General features: G+C 42.6%; 1 protein-coding gene across 1 annotated transcript in view; it reads right to left on the bottom strand.

Annotated features, from left to right (window-relative positions):
* NAPEPLD (N-acyl phosphatidylethanolamine phospholipase D) overlaps nucleotides 1-19,172 on the bottom strand; it is a 53,277-nt gene that overhangs the window by 10,344 nt on the left and 23,761 nt on the right. Inside the window, exon 2 of the mRNA XM_060778326.2 lies at nucleotides 4,110-4,410. Within this exon, the coding sequence (XP_060634309.1) occupies nucleotides 4,110-4,410 (301 nt within the window). The remainder of the gene's footprint in view (nucleotides 1-4,109; nucleotides 4,411-19,172) is intronic.

The following is a 19,172-nucleotide window of genomic DNA, read 5'->3' as shown; positions in this document are numbered from 1 at the left end:
GAGATCAGAGGAGAATGAAACAAAATTATGAAATATGAATAATGAAAAATCCTTCGGCATTTGCATGGGCCAAACGGTGCATCTCGTTTAATGTAATTAGCTGCCAAACTGTCTACAGTTTGTTAAAACGCTGAACAGATTTAATTATTCAGAAAGGCATTGTCAAATCTTTCTATTTCTAGGAAATAAAAAAAAATTAATGATTTTGTTTCAAACGCAGTACAATAAGCCTAAGGGATTCAGAAGCCATTTTAAGCTCTTACACATACACATTCCCTATTGTTATTATGACAACTTTTCCTTTGTAAGTTTCTTTCATGAAATATTCAAAGAATTCTTCTTTCTAGATGCAGAAGATCAAACCAGAACACCCTTTTCCCAAAGAGGCAGGCAGCATTAATTAAGTCAGACAGCCTTGAAAGCAGCACGTTGCATTGTAAATCCTTTGAAAAGAAACCCAGAAACAAACAACAAAGGCAGTGAATCTTATAACAGCTTTATTCTACCATGGCTCAGCAAGCTGGAAGAAGTATGCCAGCAGGACAAGAACCAAAACAGCAAGAGTGCCGGAAGAATGACTTGTATTTCAAAGTCAACACCAACAGTGGATTGCACACTGAGACAGCTGACAACAGAAAATACGGACACTATTTAAACTATCTTGGCTAGCAAAACCCTGGTACGGAGAACCAGTTTTAAATTAGAGGACTGGATGAGAAGAAAGGCTGACTGCAGGGAGGAAAATGGCTTAATTACAATTTTGGAAGTTACTGCGTGATGCCTGTTTGCACTGAATGGAGCAATGAAGCTGCTGGTATTTCTCCCCAAAAAGTATCATTATTCCAGTGAAGTGTCCAGCTTTTATTGTGCATAACTATTGATTAGGTGCAAAGATTACCGCAGATGCAGACTGTGGCCAGGAAATCAGAAGACGCTTACTTCTTGGGAGGAGAGCAATGTCCAGTCTCGATAAAATAGTAAAGAGTAGAGACATCACACTGGCAACAAAGATCCACCTAGTCAAAGCCATGGTCTTCCCTGTAGTAACCTACGGATGTGAGAGCTGGACCTTAGGGAAGGCTGAGCGAAGGAAGATCAATGCTTTTGAGCTGTGGTGTTGGAGGAAAGTTCTGAGAGTGCCTTGGACTGCGAGAAGATCCAACTAGTCCATCCTCCAGGAAACAAAGCCCGACTGCTCATTGGAGGGAAGGATACTAGAGACAAAGTTGAAAGTACTTTGGCCACATCATGAGGAGACATCAAAGCCTAGAGAAGACAATTATGCTGGGGAAAGTGGAAGGCAAAAGGAAGAGGGGCCGACCAAGGGCAAGATGGATGGATGGCATCCTTGAAGTGACTGGACTGACCTTGAAGGAGCTGGGGGTGGTGACGGCCGACAGGGAGCTCTGGCGTGGGCTGGTCCATGAGGTCACGAAGAGTCGGAGACGACTGAACGAATGAACAACAACAACATTGATTATAATACTGTGCTCACCATCTTCTTCCATGGGCACGCACACTCTGAAAACAATGTACCAACGATCCTGGGAGAAGATGAAAATGAGTTCTTGCACTACCTATCAGTATTTATTTATTTATTATTCGAACTTATATGCCGCCACTCCCCTGGGGCTCGGAGCGGCTTACAAGAATGGCTAAAATCTAACACAATTTAAAAACAATTAAAAACCAGCAATATCAAAAATCAAAGGCCTGTCGAAACAGGCATGTCTTACTTGCCCTGCGGAAAGCTGATAAGTCCCGCAAGGCACGGACTTCAGGTGGCAGAGTATTCCAGAGCGATGGTGCCACTGCTGTGAAGGCTCTGCGTCTGGTTGCTGTTAGACACAAGGTCTTGACACTGGGAATTTCCAATAGATCTTGGTCCTCAGAACGGAGGGATCTCTGGGGTTGGTAGGGGGTGAGGCAGTCCCTCAGGTACATCGGCCCCAGACCAATCAAGACCTTAAAGGTGAGTACTATCACTTTGAAAGTGATCCGGTGCTCAATTGGTAACCAATGAAGCTGTAGTAATATTGGTGTTATGTGGCATCTCATTGGAATTCCCGCAAGAAGTCGAGCAGCTGCATTTTGTACCAACTTGAGCTTCCGGATCACCAACAGAGGAAGGCCAATGTAGAGGGCAGTACAGTAGTCCAGTCTTGAGATGACCGTAGCCTGGATCAGTGTAGCTAGGTCGTCCCTGGACAGGTAGGGGGCCAGCCGTCTAGCCTGCCGCAGATGAAAAAAAGCGGTTCTGCTAACGGCGGAGACCTGGGCCTCCGTCATCAGAAGAGGGTCCAAAAGGACTCCCAGACTCTTTACCAATGATGACGGGCATAGCACCTCGCCATCCAGGGTAGGCAGCTGGATATCCCCACTGCCCGGTCGACCCAGCCATAGGATCTCCGTCTTTGCTGGATTCACCCTCAACCTGCTGGCACGCAGCCATCCAGTAATGGCCTCGAGGCACTGATGGAAACAATCGGGTACAGAGTCCGGTCGGCCTTCCATCTTCAGCACCAGCTGAGTGTCATCGGCATACTGATAACACTCAAGCCCAAAACCTTGAACCAGCTGAGCAAGTGGTGGCATATAGATGTTAAACAACAGAGGTGAGAGAATGCATCCATCTCTCCACATCCCTAATAGCAAATAAATAATAATAATAATAATAATAATAATAATAATGTGATTATGTGTAATAATTTGATTATGTGAAAGGCAGTCAAGAACCTACATTGAGGGATGTCACTGCTTAAAGTGCAAAAGGCAAAGAGAGACTACCGTAAAAACACAATCCAGAGCAGAAGAGAAAACTGCCAAAAGAAGGCTCTCCATGGACAGTTCCTGGGAAAAATTGAGAGTCAAATTGACAAAGAAAAAACATGGCTGTGGCTCACTAATGGAACTCTGAAAAAGGAGACGGAGGGCCTGATTCTGGCAACCCAAGAAAAGCCATTAGAATCAATGCCATCAAAGCCAGAATTGAAAAGTCGAACAACAGATCCCAAATGTAAACTCTGCAAGGAAGCAGATGAAACAATAAATCACATCCTGAACTGCTGCAAGAAGATCGCGCAGACAGACTACAAGCAGAGGCACAACACCATTGCTCAGATGGTTCATTGGAACTTGTGCCACAAATACAATCTGCCTGCGACAAAGAACTGGTGGGATCACAAGCTGGAAAAAGTTACAGAGAATGAACACGCCAAACTCCTCTGGGACTTCCGGATTCAGACAGACAGAGTTTTGGAGCATAATATTCCTGACCTCACAATTGTGTTAAAAAACAAAGTATGGATCGTCGATGTCACAATCCCAGGTGACAGCAGGATTGCAGAGAAACAACTGGAAAAGCTGACACATGATATGAGGATTTAAAGATCGAACTGCAAAGACTCTGGTACAAGCCAGTAAATGAGGTCCCAGTGGTGATCGGCACACTGGGTGCAGTGCTTAAAGAACTTGGCCTGCACTTAAACACAATCGGCGCTGACAAAATTACCATCTGCCAGCTGCAGAAGGGATCTGCACACATTATTCGCTGATATATCACACAGTCCTAGACACTTGGGAAGTGTCCGACATGTGATCCAATTCAACAACCAGCAGAGTGTCTGCTGTGGACTCATCTTTTTGTGTTTCAAATAACAATAATAATAATAATAATAATAATAATAATAATAATAATAATAATAATGTCTCTTTTTCTGGCATCACCTTGATTGCAAAACCTCTGACTGTAGACTATTATTGTCTCCAAAACCAATCAACATAAGCAGAATGTAAACTCAAAAACATCATATTGACGGAGTTGTTGTAGGTTTTCCGGCTGTATTGCCATGTTCTAGAAGCATTCTCTCCTGACATTTCACCTGCATCTATCTATGTCAGGCATCCTCAGAGGTTGTGAGGTCATATTGACAGACATCTCTGTGACTTAAGTCAGGGGTCCTCAAACTTTTTAAACAGAGGGCCAGCTCAAAGTCTCTCAGATTGTTGTGTGCGGGGGGAAGGGGGGGGGGATACTATAGTCTGAAAAAAACATGAAAAATGTCACACATGAAGTAAACTTGAGGGTTTTAGGTACATGCAACTATTACCTGCTTTGAAGATGGGATCTTGCTGTTGTCCTTTTCTGTAAGAGCCCACTTCAAAATGTTTGGGAAAGATGGGGCCTTCCATGTTGGCCAGGGGTTGACAAACCTTCCATCTTTGCCTTTCTTTGATTTTGTCACGTCTTCCTCCAACCTATAATCCAATCTGAAGCTTTTTCTAGATGTCCTAGAAGAATCACTGCTCCGAGAACCTTGACTTGAATTTTGCCGTCTTCTTACCGCTCCATTTGGATTTTCATTGCAAGCCGAGAACGGTTGCTCTTCAGTCATATCATTTGGTGGGGAACTATTAAAACAAAAATCAAGAATTAATTTTCTTTCATGATTGGAGGAAAAAGTAAAACTCTGTCTCTAAAATAACCTGTGGGCTTTCTTCCACCCTCCTCCATTTTTCTGTAAAAAGAATGCTTACAGAACATGTTTCTGCAAGCAGACATGATGAGATCTTGAAATTCACATAGCTTCCTGCTCTTTAATATGCATAGCATCACATTCAACCCACTAGTTGACATCTCCAATAACTTGAAAGAACACAGACAAGCTGTTAAGCCAGTGGTTCTCAACCTTCCTAATGCCACGGCCCCTTAGTACAGTTCTTTATGTTGTGGTGACCCCCAACCATAAAATTATTTTCATTGCGACTTCATATCTGCAATTTTGCTACTGTTATGAATCATAATGTAAATATCTGATATGCCGGATGTATTTTCATTCACTGGACCAAATTTGGCACAAATACCCAATACGCCCAAATTTGAATACTTGTGGGGTTGAGGGCAAATTGATTTTGTCATCTGGGAGTTGTAGTTCCTGGGATTTATAGTTCACCTACAATGAAAGAGCATTCTGAATTCCACTAATGACGGAATTGAACCATACTTGGCACACAGAACTCCCATAACCAACAGAAAATACTGGAAGGTTTTGGTGGGCATTGACCTTGAGTTTTAGAGTTGTAGTTTACCTACATCCACTCAAACAATGACAAATCTGAAACAAACTCAGCACAAACACTCAATATGAGTCCCCTTCAGGGTCAGAAGGGCAGGGTAGAAGTAAACCAAATAATAAATAAATATGCCCACCTGCAAACACTGGTGGAGTTTGGGAAAAAGAGGCCTTGACATTTGGGAGTTGTTGCTGCTGGGATTTATAGTTCACCTACAATCAAAGAGCCCCTTGAACCCAACTAACGATAGTTGGGCCTAACTTCCCACACAGAGCCCCCATGACCAGTAGAAAATACTGGCGGGATTTGGGAGGAATCAACAGTGATTTAGGGGAAATGTAGTTCACCTACCTCCAGAGAGCAGTGTGTTCCAAAAACCATTAGAAATATGTGTTTTCTGATGGTCTTTGGTGACCCCTCTGACACCCCCTCATGACCCCCTCAGGGGTCCCGACCCCCAGGTTGAGAAACAAGCGATGTAAAACTGGTAAAGCACCTGGCCTAGATGACTTAATGATGGAGCAAATCAAACACTTGGGCCCCAAAGCTGAAAACTGGCTTTTGAAATTTTACAATCAATGCTTGGTACACAAACAGATTCCATCCTAAATATCTCAGTGTCACCTTAGATCGAACACTAGCATATAGGAAAGAATAATAATAAACAATAACACTTTATTTGTACCCCGCTACCATCTCCCCAAGGGACTCGGTGCAGCTTACATGAGGCGGAGCCCGAATACAACAATACAAGCAAAACAACAACAGTACAAGCAATTAAAATAAAACATAGACAATAAAATATACAACATTATCAATAAGACAACATGCAATTAAAAACAGTGGGAAGGCCAAATGTAAAGTTAAAATGGAAATAATGCTGAGACATGAATGAAAGGTGATAGTGGAGTTTGTGGACGGGCATATGAGCAGATCTAAAAAGTGTAAAGTGCTTTGGAGGACAAAGTGCTATGGGATCATTATTCCGGGAAGGCACACTGGAACAACCACGTCTTCAAGCTCCTCCTAAAGACTGCCAAGGTTGGGGCCTGTCTGATGTCTTTAGGGAATGATTTCCAGAGTCGAGGAGCCACCACCGAAAAGGCCCTCTCTCTTGTCCCCACCAACCGCACCTGCGATGCTGGTGGGATTGAGAGCAGGGCCTCCCCGGATGATCGAAGGGATCATGTGGGTTCGTATACAGAGCTGTGGTCACGCAGGTAGGCGGGTCCCAAACTGTTCAGGGCTTTGTAGGTAAGAACCTGCACCTTGAATTGGGTCCGGTAAATGAATGGCAGCCAGTGGAGCTCCTTGAACAGGAGGGTTGACCGCTCCCTGTAAGGCGCCCCAGTTAGCAACCTGGCCGCCGCCCGTTGGATCATCTGAAATTTCCGGGCCGTTTTCAAGGGCAGCCCCACGTAGAGTGCATTGCAGTAATCCAGTCTAGAGGTGACTAAGGCGTGGACCACCTTGGCCAGATCCGCCTTCCCGAGGAAATACTGCCTGAACACCAAGCACAAAGTAGCTACACACAATAACATCCTGTGGAAACTTACTGGCAGCACATGGGCTGCAGATCCATAATTAATACGAACATCAACCCTAGCCTTGCCTTACTCAACTGCCAAGTATGCCTGCCCTGTTTGGAATAGGTCTACCCATGCAAAGCAGGTGGACACAGCATTGAATGAAACATGCAGAATAATCACAGGATGTCTTAAACCTACACCTGTTGACAAACTCTACAAGCTAGCTGGCATTGCCTCCCCCCCCCCCCCCCCGCCGATGTGCAACAGGAAGTTGCTGCTAAATGCAAGAGAAATAAGGTTGAATACTGTGAAAGCCACCCACTACATGGCTACCAGTCTCCTCCCAGTAGACTCAAATCAAGGAAAAGCTTTATGAGAACTACCACTCCTCTTGGCATCCCCCCAGCAACAGCAAGGGTATCCCTCTGGGTAGCTAAACCAGGAAATCCCAATTGGATGGCCCCCACGAGGGTCTTCATCCAGGGTCAAACCAAGAATGGGCAACTTGGAAGTCCCTGAACAGACTCAGAAGTGGAGTGGGCAGAACAAAAGACAACCTGGCAAAATGGTACAACCTAAAAGAATCCCCCACCTTATGTCACTGTGGAGCAGAACAAACAACTCTGCATCTGTATGCTTGTCCACTATGCCCTGCCTCATGTACAGAGGAAGAATTGTTGGAGGCTACAGACAATGCCATTGCTGTTGCCCGTTTTTGATCTAAAGATATTTAGCCAACTGCGCTCCTTCTATTTTTATCAGTTTTATATGGAGCCCCCGGTGGCACAGTGGGTTAAACCTCTGTGCCGGCAGGACTGAAGATCGACAGGTCGCAGGTTCAAATCCGGGGAGAGGCGGATGAGCTCCCTCTATCAGGTCCAGCTCCTCATGTGAGGACATGAGAGAAGCCTCCCACAAGGATGACAAAAACATCAAATCATCCAGGCGTCCCCTGGGCAACGTCCTTGCAGACGGCCAATTCTCTCACACCAGAAGCGACTTGCAGTTTCTCAGGTCGCTCCTGACACGACAAAAAAAAAATCAGTTTTATACTAATTTATGCAATGCTTTTGATACGAAATAAATAAAAAATCACATTCATGGGTTTCTGCATGTTAGGAAGATGGTTTCAATCCTAGATGAATACCAGCCTACATATCCTGAAGTACATTATCTCTGTAATACGATTTCCCAAATAATACATCCCTAATTGTCAAACAATACTGTACGTTTTATCTGCAATAAATAAGTCCGAGGTGGGGTGATACAATATTTATTATGGTCCATAGACCCATCAGTAAAACCAACAGTCATTGTAAATTCTCCCATCTCAAGAGAAGTCCACTATACAAGATACATCTACATGGTTTCAAGTACTACCTCTATTGGAGTTTAGTTGATTTCTCAGCCTTGTTGCCACTGCGAGAAATTTTGCCACTATGAGAGTCACCCTGTGGCACTTTGTCCTCTAAATGATATCTAACAATACTCTGTGGGGGAGGGCTGGTCATGCGGGACAAGATTGGATATAAAAGTTGGTTATGTTGCACTGTGTAGTAGCAGAACTGCAATAAAATGTGTTCTATTGTCTCTATTTCATTTCCTCCACAGGGGCATAGTCTTTGGGAGTAAGGAATTCCAGACAGTCTGCCTCTTAGCAGCTCTGAGGGAAATACGTGTAATTGTTAGCGTTAGCAGAAGTTTTGCACAGGCTTAGAAGAAAAACATGAACTCTGGAGACGTCTAGTTACAAAGCAGGTTCAATTTACTTAGAGTAGTTCCAAAACACATCCATTACAGTAAGCGACCAAACATGAAGTACACAGTACGCAGGACAAAGGAAATAGAAGTGTAAACAATTCTGCAGCTGCTCAGCAGATATCAGATACTCCCTAATTTTCTCACAACTTCACACAGAGAGTATCTCAGGGTTACTTTCTCACAGCCTCTAACATAAACATACATCATATCAATACAATCCTATGGCATCCATATTTCCACTACATGAAATAACATTTAAAACACATTATATACTTCAACATATACTGATAGTAATCCCAGCTTTGTGAAGAGTCTGCAATATTTAGTCTCTTTAAGGCTTTTTAGGCATTTGCATGTTTTAAATAGATCCCTGTATTATTATTTTTTGTGTCAGGAGCGACTTGAGAAACTGCAAGTCGCTTCTGGTGTGAGAGACTTGGCCGTCTGCAAGGATATTGCTCAGGGGACGCCTGGATGTTTTTTGATGTTTTACCATCCTTGTGGGAGGCTTTTCTCATGTTCATGCATGGGAGCTGGAGCTTACAGAGGGAGCTCATCCGCGCTGTACCCGGATTCGAACCTCTGACCTGTCGGTCTTCAGTCCTGCCGACACAAGGGTTTAACCCACTGCGCCATTGGAAACTCCTGTATGGCAAATTTAGGACTCTGGGGGAGCATGGTGAATTTGAGTGGGCTCTAAGCTCTCCCAGGGCAATGTCCCGCAACCTTTGCTTCAGGGATTCTCGTGTCATTTTGAGTCCCAAATGGAGCAGAAGAGGTGCGGACAGTCCAATTAAGGCTGCTTTTCATACAGCTCTCCATGCCCAAAGAGGTCTGGAGGCTTCATAAGAGAGATGATGTAGTAAACCTGTTCCACATTTGAATAATATTGTTTTTAACCATAGGTTCATTTTCAGAGTCCAGGCCCTAGTACGCAGCGGGCATTCACCCGTTTCTGGAGCTCCCAGTGGCGCAGTGGGTTAAACCCCTGTGCCGGCAGGATTGAAGAGCGACAGGTCATGGGTTCGAATCCAGGGAGAGTGCGGATGAGCCCCCTCTATCAGCTTCAGCTCCTCATGCGAGGACATGAGAGAAGCCTCCCACAAGGATGATACAGCATCAAAATATCCAAGCGTCCCCTGGGAAACATCCTTGTAGACGGCCAATTCTCTCACACCAGAAGCGACTTGCAGTTTCTCAAGTCACTCCTGACACAACCAAAAAAAACCCCAGTTTCTAGAAGCAGGACCGCGTTAGGTATGCAAGAAAGCACATTTAAAAGATCTCTTATAAACCTCACTTGTACTCTATCTAGATTAACAGTCAAGTTTTCACACCATATGGCTGCAAAGATTTTTAGTGCAGAGGGGACATATTGTTCTCCTTTGGTGTAACAGAATCTTATTAAAGCTATTAAAGAAACAGCATGCCCTCCAAAGCTGGTTCCCTCACCACTGAAGTTATTTAACTGTGGCTGATCACTCCTAGGAGAGGGGAAACCAAAGAATGAGAAGCAACCATGATAGCTACCATCCATGAGGCAACCATGATAAAAATGAATTAGGTATTGATCCCTTAATAATGAATCTATATATAAATAAATGCTCTGTGCGTAATTAGTACCTTAAAAACAAAAGAACCAATGAACGAAATGACACCAAATTTGGCAACAAAACGTCTCACAACACAAGGAATGGCCATCACTCAAAAAATTATGATTTTGTCATTTGGGAGTTGTAGTTGCTGGGATTTATAATTCATCCATAATCAAAGAGCATTCTGAACTCCACCTACGATGGAATCGAACTAAACTTGGAACTCAGAACCCCCATGACCTATAGAAAATATTGGAAGGGTTTGGTGGGCATGGTTCTTGAGTTTTGGAGTTGTAGTTCACCTACATCCAGAGAGCACCAAGGACAATGATGGATCTGGACCAAACTTTGCACAAATACTCAATATGCCCAAATGTGAACATTGGTAGAGTTTGGAGAAAATAGACCTTGACATTTGGGAGTTGTAGTTGCTAATCCCAGCAACTACAACTCCCAAATGTCAAGGTCTATTTTCTCCAAACTCTACCAATGTTCACATTTGGGCATATTGAGTATTCATGCAAAGTTTGGTCCAGATACAAGATTATAGTTCACTTACAATCAAATATCTGGCCGATTACCTTCTCCAAGATTATATTAGCGAAAGGAAAAGTTACTGTATGACGGGTCAAAGCAGAAGGACATGGGAAGCAAAATGGAAGGGTCTCATTTACAGAATAAAGGGGAAAAATAAATATAAGGTGTTAAATAAGACTATTCTCATGATTGAACAATTGTAATAAACACAGCAAAAGTACTTAACTGTTCCTGGGCAGGGGGAATTGAACCAAACTTGCCACACAGGATGCCCTTGACCAACAGAAAACACTAGAAGGGTTTGCTGGGCATTGACCTTGAGTTTTGGAGTTGTAGTTCACCTACATCTAGAAAGCACGATGGACTCAAACAATGATGGATCGGGACCAAACTTGGCACAAATATAGTTCATCCATAATCAAAGAGCATTCTGAACTCCATCAACGATGGAATTGAACCAAACTTGGTACACAGAACTCCCATGACCAACAGAAAATACTGGAAGGGTTTGGTGGGCATTGACCTTGAGTTTTGGAGTTGTAGTTCACCTACATCTAGAAAGCACTGTGGACTCAAACTATGATGGATCTGGACCAAACTTGACACGAATACTCAATATGCCCAAATATAAACACAGATGGAGTTTGGGGGAAATAGACCTTGACATTTGGGAGTTGTAATTACTGGGATTTATCGTTCCCCTACAATCAAGGAGCATTCTGAACCCCACCAATGACAGAATTGGGGCAAACTTCCCACACAAAACCTCATGACCAACAGAAAATACTGTGTTTTTTCTGTTGGTCATGGTTACCCTTCTGACACCCCCCTGGTGACCCCCTCCCCGGTCTTGACTTCCCAGGTTGAGAAATGCTGCCTTAAGGCCATCCAGTCCAACTCCCTTCACCAGGACAAGAAAACATAATCAAAGCCCTGCTGACAAAGGGCCATCCAGCCATTCCCACACACACACACACACACATATGTATATGACAGATGAAGTATCAAAAATTTGAAAGGGACCCCTAAAGAAGGACAATTATATGTTCCAGAGTAGGCAAACCTGACAATCTCCACATCAACACTGACAAATAAACAGCAAGAAATACTGTTTACCCAAAGCATAAAAAATTACATATATTAGAAACCAACACTTTCTCATTACTTTATTTTCCAGATCACCAGACTGGGCCACAGCAACGCGTGGCAGGGGACCGCTAATAATATTTATAATTTGCAAAGCACCTCAAATTTTCTCTCGATCCCCTCCTTTTACATCTGATTCTTATAGCTTAGCTCTTAAGACATCCCAGCTTGGAAGACTTTGTGCATGGTGGGATTAGTAAGAAAGTGCTTTCCAGCTGCACTCTGTGAACTTCTGTCAAAAACATTTGATTAAAATGAACTCTTTGCTGCCCCATTAACACCACAACAAACACAGTCTTGATCACTAATCCAATTACTTAGAACTAAAAGGGCACCTGAGGTCTCAAGAGTTGTGTAGAGTTGAAATAATTAATGATGGATAGGACAGAGAAAAACAACAGTCTGCTGAATATTATGCCCTGAGAGACAATTAGAAAAGAGGTGTTGAAGTCATATGGGTTGGAAGAGCAACATCTCAATGCAATTGATGCTCACCAAGTTTTTTTCCCAACGGAGGAAAAACAGTTTTGATAGGGATTAAAAATAGGAGTTACTTTCCAAGTACACCATCCAACATCCATTTCAATGTGCCACATTTCTACAGGTTGACTATCAGACTCTCTTCACCAGCACCCAATTTCATGTTACCCAATGGGCAAGAGTGGGATGAAAAGCATACACAAGGAGACAAATAAAAATAGATGGGAGAAATCCTCTGGAAAATAGGGCCAGGAGAGATGGATCAGAACTGGGGAAAGTTAGAACCAAAAATAGAGGAGAGAGAGAGAACAATTTAAAAAATCACAGAATTTATCTGCAAGAGCAGTACTGTTCAGTTAGTAAAGAAAGAGCAGGTGCCAGAAAACATCGAGAGATCCAAGAAACCAAAGATGCCAAAATAGTGGTGAGATGTTTGAATCTCAGCCAAATTCACTCAGTAAATCTTGGGGCAGGGGCCTAAATAGCCTAAATGCACTAGATCAACAGTTCTCAACCTGGGGGTCGCGATCCCTAGAGGGGTCGTTTGGCAATTTCATAGGGGTCGCGGCGGTGCGTCCTCAGGCCCCTACCTCTCCTGAAGGCCCCATGCGCCATCTACAGGGCACCAAAAATGAAAATACATCCTGCATATCTGATATTTACATTACGATTAATAACAGTAGCAGTTATGAACTAGCAATGAAAATGTGGTTGGGGGTCACAACATGGGGAACTATATTTAGGCTTCATGGCATTAGAAAGGTTGAGAACCACAGCACTTGATCCTATCTGATCTTGAAAGCTAAGCAGGGTCAGCCCTGATTAATACTTGAGTAGGTGTCTACCAATGAATACCAAGTGCTGTAGGTTATATTTCAGAGGAAGGAACTGGTAGACAACCTGTTTATCCCTCCCCTAAGAAAATCCAAAGAAATTTGCAGGGTTTCCATAAGCTGACAAGTGACTTGAAGACATGTGCACAGAGAAATCTTCAAATGCAAGTCTCTCATCATTAAGGCTAGACAAAAAAGCATAACTTCCTTTTTGGTTGAAGACGTAGCGGAGCGCTAGTGGTCTCGTTCGAGAGGTGGGAGTATAAAGTTTTGTCCTGACACAGTTCAGTCGCCATCATGCATTGGAACAGTGAGGAGTGTGCTTTTGCCATTGAGGCCTACTTTTCGAGCGGATGTTCTGCCATCACAACCTAGCGCGCCTTTTGGAATCGCTTTAATTTATTATTATTATTATTATTATTATTATTATTATTAACTTTATTTGTACCCCGCTAGCATCTCCCGGAGGACTCGATGCGGCTTACACAGGCCATTTAGCGCCATTGGCCCCTGTCCTGGACCAGAAATCAATTGTGACGTGGGTCACTACATTCAGACAAACTGCAAGTGCGACAAGACAAAGAACTGGAGTCCCTCGGCCCATTAGATCACCTGAGAACATTGAGGCAATGAGAGCTTCAATGTTGCAATCACCACGGCGTTCTGCACGCAAACATGCGTCTGCCCTTGGACTTTCCAATCGGTCTGCGAGGAGAATTCTTCATGATGATATTCATTTCCATCCTTACAAGATGGCGATTGTGCAGGAACTTTCTGAACGTGACTTCAATTATCAGAGGAACGTGTCTGAGGTTCTTCTCGAAGTTGTTCCTGAGGATGCTATTGTTTTTTTTAGTGATGAAGCCCATTTTCATTTGTGTGGATCCGTCAACAAACAAAACATGCGCTACTGGGCTGACAACAATCCTTGAGAATTGCATCAAAAGCCTTTGCGTTCACCTAAAATCACAGTGTGGTGTGCAATTTCCTCAGCTGGAATTATTGGTCTCTGGTTCTTTGAGGAAAATGAAGTCACAGTGACGGTGAATTCGGACCGGTATGTAAACATGTTACAGGAATTTTTTTCCCACGTCTAGAGGGGTTGGACTTAGGGGACAAGACGGTGCAACTGCACACACTTCAAGAGCATCGATGGCTGTTTTGCAGGAACACTTCCCAGAGCGCCTCATCCCAATTAGGGGGGATTTGGAGTGGCCGGCCCTCTCTCCCTTGTGATTTTTTTCTATGGGGTTTTTTGAAATCCCGTGTTTATGTGAACCGTCCAAGGATCCTACAAGATTTGAAGACCAACATCCAGGAAGAAATTGCCAACATAACACCTGCTATGTTGGCAAGAGTCATGACAAACGCCAGAAATCGGTTTCCTCAGTGTATGGAGAATGGGGGGCATCAACTACCTAATTCGATCTTCAAAACTACATAAAACAAAACTTTAGGTATGCGCCTACATTATAAAAAAAATTCTGATTCATACAATGGGTTTTATTAAGTTTTGAAAAAAGGAAGTTATGCTGCTGCACCCTGTACAAAGTACACATCAAGCCTACACTTTCAAGGTCCCTATCACTCTCAGCAATTTGTATAAGCTGTTGTAAAAAGTTTTGGAAGATGATCTAAAATAAAATAAACCTTTGAACTGACTAGCCTTTTAGCTGGCTAATAACCATACCTAAGATAATGTGTAACCTGAGCCAGTGAAATACCTGCAACCAGATCTATTTATCACCTACGGATGTTCAGTCTTTGACGTCAATCAGTTCTTTTAAGAAATTTGGGTCTGTCATCTAAAGCCAGAAGCTGTTAACAGATGTGCTGCTTATGAAAAAAAATACTTACCAGATTGCATGAAAAACTTCAATCATCAGCACTCATTATCATTTTGTAATTAAAATCTAGATGCATGTTTGTGCAAAAATTTTTTTTTGAAATTTCATGGAGGTGTAAAACAAGCTAAACATTACCATTATGAATGAGAAATGTAAGGATTGTATCATTTTGGATTCATCTTGACATATCCCACTGCTACACGAGCAACCTTCTGCTGAAAACTGAAATTGTGATGTCATTAGCTGGTGAAAACTAAAAGGAAGGGTGGGCTAAATAACATTAGGCTCTCATCTCTAAAAAATATTCTGATGTTTATCACTGACTGCTAAATGCATCCATGTCAATATATTGTCCCTAAGAAATATATTGTTATTAATTTCTTTCTAGAACAACCAATGTTTGCCTATCTAAAATACGCACCACTCTTTGAGGTCTTATTGTGGCAACGAGGACACCTTTTAGTACATATATTCCCTTTGGCTCTTAATATCTATGTATTTTAAGCATCCCTGTATGAGCAACAATGACATATTCTCTCTGGCTTTTTAGATGCTAAGTGTTTCTCAACCTAAGGGTCGGGACCCCTGGGGGGATTGTGAAGGGGTTTTAGAGGGGTCTCCAAATACCATTAGTAAACACAGTATATTCTGTTGGTCATGGGGGTTCTGTGTGGGAAGTTTGGCCAAACTGTATCATTGGTGGGCTTCAAAATGCTCTCTGATTGCAGGTGAACTATAAATTCCAGCAACTACAACTCCCAAATGTCAAGATCTATTTTCCCCATACTCCACCAGTGTTCACATTTGGACATATTGAGTATTTGTGCCAACTTTGGTCCAGATACATCATTGTTTGAGTTCACAGTGATCTCTGGATGTAGGTGAACTACAGCTCCCAAACTCAAGGTCAATGCCCACCAAACCCTTCCAGTATTTTCTGTTGGTCATGAGAGTTATGTGTGCCAAATCTAGTTCAATTGCATCGTTGGTGGAGTTCAGAATGCTGTTTTAATTTAAATGAACCATAAATCCCAGCAACTACAATTCCCAAATGACAAAATCAATCCCCCCCCCAACCCCACCAGTATTGAAATTTGGCGTATTGCGTATTTGTGCCAAATTTGGTCCAGTGAATGAAAATACATCCTACATATCAGATATTTACATTAGGATTCATAACATTAGCAAAATTACAGTTATGAAGTCGCAACAAAAATAATGTGGTTGGGGGTCACCACAACATGAGGAACTGCATTAAGGGGTCTCAGCATTAGGAAGGTTGAGAACCACTGTGCTAAAAGAAGGTATGCCATACAGATATATAGATAAGCCCCCAAAGTTCATTACTGTTATATTAAAAATAATTATATTGTCAGTGATGTTGATAGAATTGGCCGTGCCAACAAAGCCAGAATACAAAAATATTTCCCAGTCGGAGGTCTATTAGCTATATAAAGTCATCTACTCCTCCTCTCCATATCCTAAATAGCAAACGTGGGTTTTTAGTTGTTTTTTAAAGGAAAAAAAATGGAAGGGTTTTTTTTAATCTCTTTAGGGAGGGCATTCCAGAAGTGTGTGGGGGGCTGGTCCTTGAGTGCTCCAGTTGGAGGTCAGCTGTGACCAGCAGTGCTGCAGAATTTGAAGAGGCACGAATGGAGAGTGAAAGAGAGAAACGTGCCAAGAGGAAGGCACGTCAAGCCAACCCCAATTCAGACCGCCTTCCACCTGGAAACCAATGCCCTCACTGCGGGAGAAGATACAGGTCAAGAATAGGGCTCCACAGTCACCTACGGACCCACAAGAATGCTGATCCTGAAAGATTATCATACTCGGCCAACGAGGAATCGCCTAAGCAATTAAGTAAGTAAGTGGGGGGTTGATCACAGAGATCAACCCCCATCTATCTCTATCTCGTTCCCACCAGCCATACCTGAGATGGGGGTGGGACCGAGAGTAGGGCCCCCTCTGCCGACCGCAGAGTTGATAAACCTTTCTGACATTTTTTTTACATTTCAGCATAAGACACAGTTCTGTTTGCTTCTGTGATTATTTGCAGCAGGCAAGGAACGCGTGTGAAAGAAGACGGGGCTCAATAGTTTCTTATCTTTTCACCTAACACAACGAGTATCTATTTTACACTAGGGCTCCATGTAACGCCTCCACTGCAACAGTGAAAACTGGAAATGCTGGAACTCATGCAGAAAAACCTGTTTGTAGGATTCTTTAAACAATGATGTTAATGGGAAAACTAATTTAAGACATTGTACAGCTGCTTCTGTCACCCACCTTCCTATTAATTCCATGTATCACAAAATATGTTTATTCTCCAATTTCTAATGGACAGGGGCCTATTTTGCCACATGGTGAACAGCAGAATGCAAGGATGGAAAAACCATATACACTTTCTGTATGCCAATGTCCCAAGATCTATGAGCCCCAACATACATATTAAGCAAACATAATACCAAATTGATTTTTTTACATATTCAGTTAGACTTTCACATTTGCTGGGATTAGGGGTACTTGAGGACCTAGAGCAGCATTTCTCAACCTGGGGGTCGGGACCCCTGGGGGTGTCGTGGGGGGGGGGTGTCAGAAGGGTCGCCAATGATCATCAGAAAACACAGTATTTTCTTTTGATCATGGGGGTTCTGTGTGGGAAGTTCCATCAATTCAGAATGCTCTTTGATTGTAGATGAACTATAAATCCCAGCAACTACAACTCCCAAATGTCAAGGTCTATTTTCCCCAAACTCCACCAGTGTTCACATTTGGGCATATTGAGTATCCGTGCCAACTTTGGTCCAGATCTATCATTGTTTGAGTTCATAGTGCTCTCTGGATGTGGGTGAACTACAACTCCAAAACTCAAGGTCAATGTCCACCAAACCCTACCAGTATTTTCTGTTACATTGTGCCAAGTTTTGTTCAATTCCATCGTTGGTGGAGTTCAGAATGCTCTTTGATTGTAGGTGAACTATAAATCCCAGCAACTACAACTCCCAAAGGACAAAATCAATCCCACAACCCCACCAGTATTCTAATTTAGGTATTTGCGCTGAATTTGGTCCAGTGAATGAAAATACATCCTGCATATCAGATATTTACATGACAATTCATAACATTAGCAAAATTACAGTTATGAAGTAGCAATGAAAATAATTTTATGATTGGGGGTCACCATGACATGAGAAACTGTATTAAGGGGGTCGTGGCATTAAGAAGGTTGAGAACCACTGACCTAGAGATTCCTAGAATCTCTAGGTCCTCCAGGGGTCCTCAAACTAAGGCCCGGGGGCCGGATACGGCCCTCCAAGGTCATTTACCCGACCCTCGCTCATGGTCAACCTAGGTCTGAAACTATTTGAAAGCGCACAACAAAAACAATCCTATCTCATCAGCCAAAAGTAGGCCCACACTTCCCATTGTTTTTAAGTGTTCTTTGCACTACAAATAAGATATATGCAGTGTGCATATGGATTCATTCATGCTTTTTTCTAATTATAATCCGGCCCTCCAACAGTTTGAGGAACTATGACCTGGCCCTCTGTTTAAAACGTTTGAGGACCCCTGCACTAGGACCTAGAGATTCCTAAAGAAAACAATTTTAAGCAAATTAGTGAATAATCAAATCCACAAAGGTGAAACCTACAAATGTGAAGGGCTGCATGTATACTGAGCCTAAAGTAAAGGCATTTTTCTTTATACACCTGAAAAAGTTGTTTTGCTTCTCTTTTAATATGGTAAGTTGGCCAGAGTTGTTATTTAGCTAATATCCATTTTAAAAAACCTTGAAGAATATTTTAAACCAGGGGTTCTTAAAACTTCTTAAACAGAGGGCGATGTCACAGTCCCTCAAACTGTTGGAGGTCCGAATTATAATTTGAAAAAAATATTTCTTTATTTCTTTATTGTAGTTCTATACCACCTTCCTCAGCCTGTAGGTGACTCGAGGAAGTTAACAGGGTAAAATTCAATGCTTACAATATCATAAATACAATTAAAAACATAACGTATAATAAAAATTAAACCTATCAATAAAATATAAATTCATACTGCCGCCTTGTTAAAAACGTTGTCCGGTCTTATTGTCATTGTTCCATTTTCCTATGTCAGTTACTCTGCATTTGGAAACGCTTGTTCAAAAAGCGACATTTTGACTTTTTTCCGGAATGTTAAAAAGGAGATGGCCGATCTACTATCTGTAGGGAAGGTGTTCCATAGTCAAGGGGCCACCGCCGAGAAGGCTCTGTCTCTCGTCTCCACCAAACGTACTTGTGATGAAGGTGGTAATGAGAGCAGGGCCTCCCCAGATAATAATATAATAATGAAACTTTATTTGTACCCCGCTACCATCTCCCCAAGGGACTC

Source organism: Anolis sagrei, chromosome 5 (genome assembly GCF_037176765.1).
Source record: "Anolis sagrei isolate rAnoSag1 chromosome 5, rAnoSag1.mat, whole genome shotgun sequence".
NCBI classification, from domain to species: domain Eukaryota; kingdom Metazoa; phylum Chordata; class Lepidosauria; order Squamata; family Dactyloidae; genus Anolis; species Anolis sagrei.
Note: the sequence above shows the minus strand (reverse complement) of the source record. Positions and strands in the feature narration are given on the sequence as shown.